Source organism: Mandrillus leucophaeus, unplaced genomic scaffold, assembly GCF_000951045.1.
Source record: "Mandrillus leucophaeus isolate KB7577 unplaced genomic scaffold, Mleu.le_1.0 Scaffold630, whole genome shotgun sequence".
Lineage (NCBI taxonomy): Eukaryota > Metazoa > Chordata > Mammalia > Primates > Cercopithecidae > Mandrillus > Mandrillus leucophaeus.
In genome coordinates, this window is record NW_012106809.1 from 246,753 (window position 1) to 250,520 (window position 3,768).

Sequence of the window (3,768 nt, forward strand, 5' to 3'; positions counted from 1 at the left end):
AAAAAAAAGAAGAAGAAGAGGCAGCCAGAGTCCACTCCAGCATCTCTCCTATCTGGCTTGGGTCAGGGAGAGGGCAGTGAGAAGTGAAAACTCCCAGTTACAGAAAAGGAAATACGTTGGGCGAAGGGAGAAGGAAAGGTGTCTTCACCAATGCCAGGGCAGGGTAGATGGAGCCCTGGGCAGGGAGTTTGGACAAGGAAATCTCAATGAGGGAAATGTGCTGTCCTCACCTCCCCAAGAAGTGACTGGCCAAACAGAGTGGCAGAGGGGATAAAGGTTATGCCTAGGGAGGCATGTGTCAGAGGCTATCATCCACTCTGTTGAACCCACAGTGACCAGCACCCCCATCACACAAACATGCCTGCATGCATGCATGCACATGCAGTGCGCAAACCTGATGTCAGCCTCACTCCCTGGCTCTTCTGTTCACAAACACTGTTTCTTTAAGTACTACTTTCAGTTCCTCCAAAGAATCTACTTAAACTGTTAAATTCCTGATCTCTGTAGATTTTACTAAAGATTTCAAAGGAGATGAGAGGGTTACATTGCACATACTAAAATAAACAAATTAAAATGCTTTGTTAGAGATTTCCATATTTTTAAGGGCCTCCTTGGAGCTGACAGGCTGGGAGCAAGGTTTCTCTCCCTTTCTAAACCCTGTACCCATCTTGTCGCCCTCCTGGAGCTGCCAGCAGACTTCAGATTCTTCTCTCACCTACAGAGCAGAAAAATTCAACCAGCCCTTCCTTGTCTTCCTATCTACACCTGCCTGTCCAGACTCATGAAACCTGACAAAATGCAAGGTCTTACCATTACCCAAACCTTGGACCTGTTCAAAAAGAGCAGTTCCTGAGAATAAATGTCCCTGATGTCTTCCTGCCCTTCCTGCACACCTCCAGTGGCTTATCAAAATATTTGTTTCATGCACACACCGGGCTCTCATTTAAGAGGAATTTGGGAGAATGTTATTTTCTAATCTGCATTTCATGCCGGGCTCCCCCTCCTTCCTGGGGCGCTAATGTCAGCAGAACCTGATGGGGAAGTGAGGTCTGGGAGGCAGAGGAGGAAGGAATGAGGGGAAAGGGGAAGTTTGGGAGGAAGGCTTCTGAGAAGACTGGTGGGAGAGAAGGAGAGCCTGCAGACAGAGGCCTCCAGTTTGGTCTGTCTCCCCACCTCTACCAGCATCTGCTGAGCAATGAGCCAAACCAGGGATTTACAGGGTAGGGAGAGTGGGATAGGCAGCGGCGTTAGATTGGAGGAAGGAGATGGACAGACCTGGGCTGTGGGCTAGGAGGGCAGTCAGCTGGTCTAGGCAGGCCAACTGTGATGTCCCTGGGCTGTTGTCAGGGTAAAGAGAGGAAGGGAGGGATGAAGGCTGATTAATCTTTTCCCCCCGACAGGAGGAAAAGCTTTCCGACTGCTGAAGGCCCAGCAGGAAGAGAGGCTGGATGAGATCAACAAGGTAGAAGGAAGAACTAAGGGGCAGAGCCTGGGGGATGGGGCATGCATGGGGAGGGCCTACCCTGGCTCTTATTTTCCCCTCCATAGCAATTTCTAGATGATCCCAAATACAGCAGTGATGAGGATCTGCTCTCCAAACTGGAAGGCTTCAAAGGTGAGGGGGAAACTGTAGGAGGTGGAGGCGGAGCTGGGGGTAGGAGGGTTAGGATTTCCACAAGAACAGGGCAGGAATAGCAGAGACACAAAGTTTACTTTTGTGGTAGCTAGAGAGGAACCTGCCTTTATTGCCCTCCTGCCACACTGCGGTCCCTTTCCCGGGCCGGCCTCTCTTAGCATCCCCTCTAGCTCCTTACACCCTAGCAGGGCCCCTCAACTCCCCAACCCCACTTCCTCTGCCTGCCCCTTCTCCTTCCACGTTGAGTCCTCCACCTAGCAGTTAGTTGGCAACCCCTTCCTCAATCTCCTGCTGAAAACCCTCCAGTCAGCGCTGATCCCCTCTGCTCTCTCCCCTCACCCAGAGAAATACATGGAGTTTGACCTTAATGGAAATGGCGATATTGGTGAGAAACGGGTGATTTGGGGTGGGGGGGGTGGGGTGTGCAGGCCTAAGAAGACAGAGGTCTCTCCTACTTGCTCCATTCCTCATGATTTGGGAGGGGGCCCACCTACCAGAGTGGGAGGAAGGAGAATGGGGATGTGGAAGCGGAAGAAGAGAGAGAGGATCTCCCTACCTTCTCCCCATCCCCATCCTCTGCCCCCAGATATCATGTCCCTGAAGCGAATGCTGGAGAAACTTGGGGTCCCCAAGACTCACCTAGAACTAAAGAAATTAATTGGAGAGGTGTCCAGTGGCTCCGGGGAGACGTTCAGCTACCCTGACTTTCTCAGGATGATGCTGGGCAAGAGATCTGCCATTCTAAAAATGTGAGTGTCAAGTTCCAACCTCCCCTGTACTTACCTGTTTTCTCCTCCCCGATCCCTATCCTTGTCCCCAGTCTCAACTTTTCTACACGTTGCTCATCATCCGTTCTTCCATCCTTGGAGGGACCCTTCCAAGGTCCTGACCCCATCCCTTTCCATAGTCCTGGTCCCCAGAAACTCCAACCCCTGCTCTTCCTCCTCCCACTTCCACCCTCACATCTCCATCCCCTTCTAGCCTTTCCTAGCACCCTATGATTTATTCCCTTGAGAGGAGTGTTCCCTGATCCCTGTGCCTCTTTCCATCTCAACCAGGATCCTGATGTATGAGGAAAAAGCGAGAGAAAAGGAAAAGCCAACAGGCCCCCCAGCCAAGAAAGCTATTTCTGAGTTGCCCTGATTTGAAGGGAAAAGGGGTGATGGGATTGAAGGGGCTTCTAATGACCCAGATATGGAAACAAAAGACAAAATTGTAAGCCAGAGTCAACAAATTAAATAAATTACCCTCCTCCTCCAGATCAAGTCAGCTTAGTTTTTATTTGGGTGAATTTTTTCCTGGGTTTGGGAAGGAGAGACAGGTCTTGAGGGAAGGGCAGCAAGGATTTGGCCATATGAACAATCCATCAACAACGCTATAGTGTGTCCACTACAGCAGATGGTTTCATGCACCAAGTGGGAGTCCAACGGTGTAAGACAGCCTTAACCTCAAGGAATGCAGGCAGGACAGAAACACATGTCCAAACAAGGTACCCAGGCCCATGACAGATTTCATGAAGAGCAAGGAATACCATGAACCAACATTCTCCACCACTATAAGCTTTGTCACTTTGACAAATCACTCAGCCTCTGTGAGGCTTTTCTCTAAAAATGGGAATAAAGTGACCCATGCTATTGTGCCTGACATATCACAAGCTCTCAATAATGTTTAAAACTTGAATGAGCTGGGGCCGGTGGCTCACACCTGTAATCCCAGCGCTTTGGGAGACTGGGGTGGGCGGATTACCTGAGGCCAGGAGTTCGAGACCAGCCTGAGGAACATGGAGAAACCCTGTCTCTACTAAAAATGCAAAATTAGCCTGGCATGGTGGTGCATGCCTGTAATCTCAGCTACTTGGGAAGCTGAGGCAGGAGAATCTCTTGAACCCAGGAGGTGGAGATTGTGGTGATCCGAGATTGTGTCATTGCACTGGGCAACTAAAAGTGAAACTCTGCCTCAAAAAAAAAAAAAAAAAAACTTGAATGAATGGGTGGATGAATGAAAGAACTGGTGCTATTGAATAAAGTAAATAATTTACAGCCGGGCGCGGTGGCTCATGCCTGTAATCCCAAAACTTCAGGAGGCCGAAGTGGGCAGATTACCTGAGGTCAGGAGTTGGAGACCAGCCTGGC

At 49.9% G+C, this 3,768-nt stretch overlaps 1 protein-coding gene across 6 annotated transcripts; it reads left to right on the forward strand.

The window, feature by feature from the left end:
• Window positions 1-1,067: 1,067 nt before the first annotated feature.
• AIF1 (allograft inflammatory factor 1) lies at window positions 1,068-2,901 on the forward strand. Of its 6 annotated transcripts, XM_012000476.1 has the most exons (7): window positions 1,117-1,220; window positions 1,401-1,462; window positions 1,549-1,615; window positions 1,980-2,021; window positions 2,223-2,391; window positions 2,544-2,548; window positions 2,695-2,729. In XM_012000476.1, exons 1-5 carry the CDS (start codon window positions 1,196-1,198, stop codon window positions 2,387-2,389), a joined length of 363 nt encoding a protein of 120 aa, XP_011855866.1. In that variant the 5' UTR covers window positions 1,117-1,195; the 3' UTR covers window positions 2,390-2,391; window positions 2,544-2,548; window positions 2,695-2,729. The 6 variants fall into 6 exon arrangements, with proteins under 6 accessions (XP_011855864.1, XP_011855865.1, XP_011855868.1 ...); XM_012000474.1 differs by lacking the exon at window positions 2,544-2,548 and having other exon boundaries at window positions 1,068-1,220; window positions 2,223-2,385; window positions 2,695-2,901; XM_012000478.1 differs by lacking the exon at window positions 2,544-2,548 and having other exon boundaries at window positions 1,086-1,159; window positions 2,223-2,385; window positions 2,695-2,901.
• The last annotated feature ends 867 nt before the right edge of the window (window positions 2,902-3,768 follow it).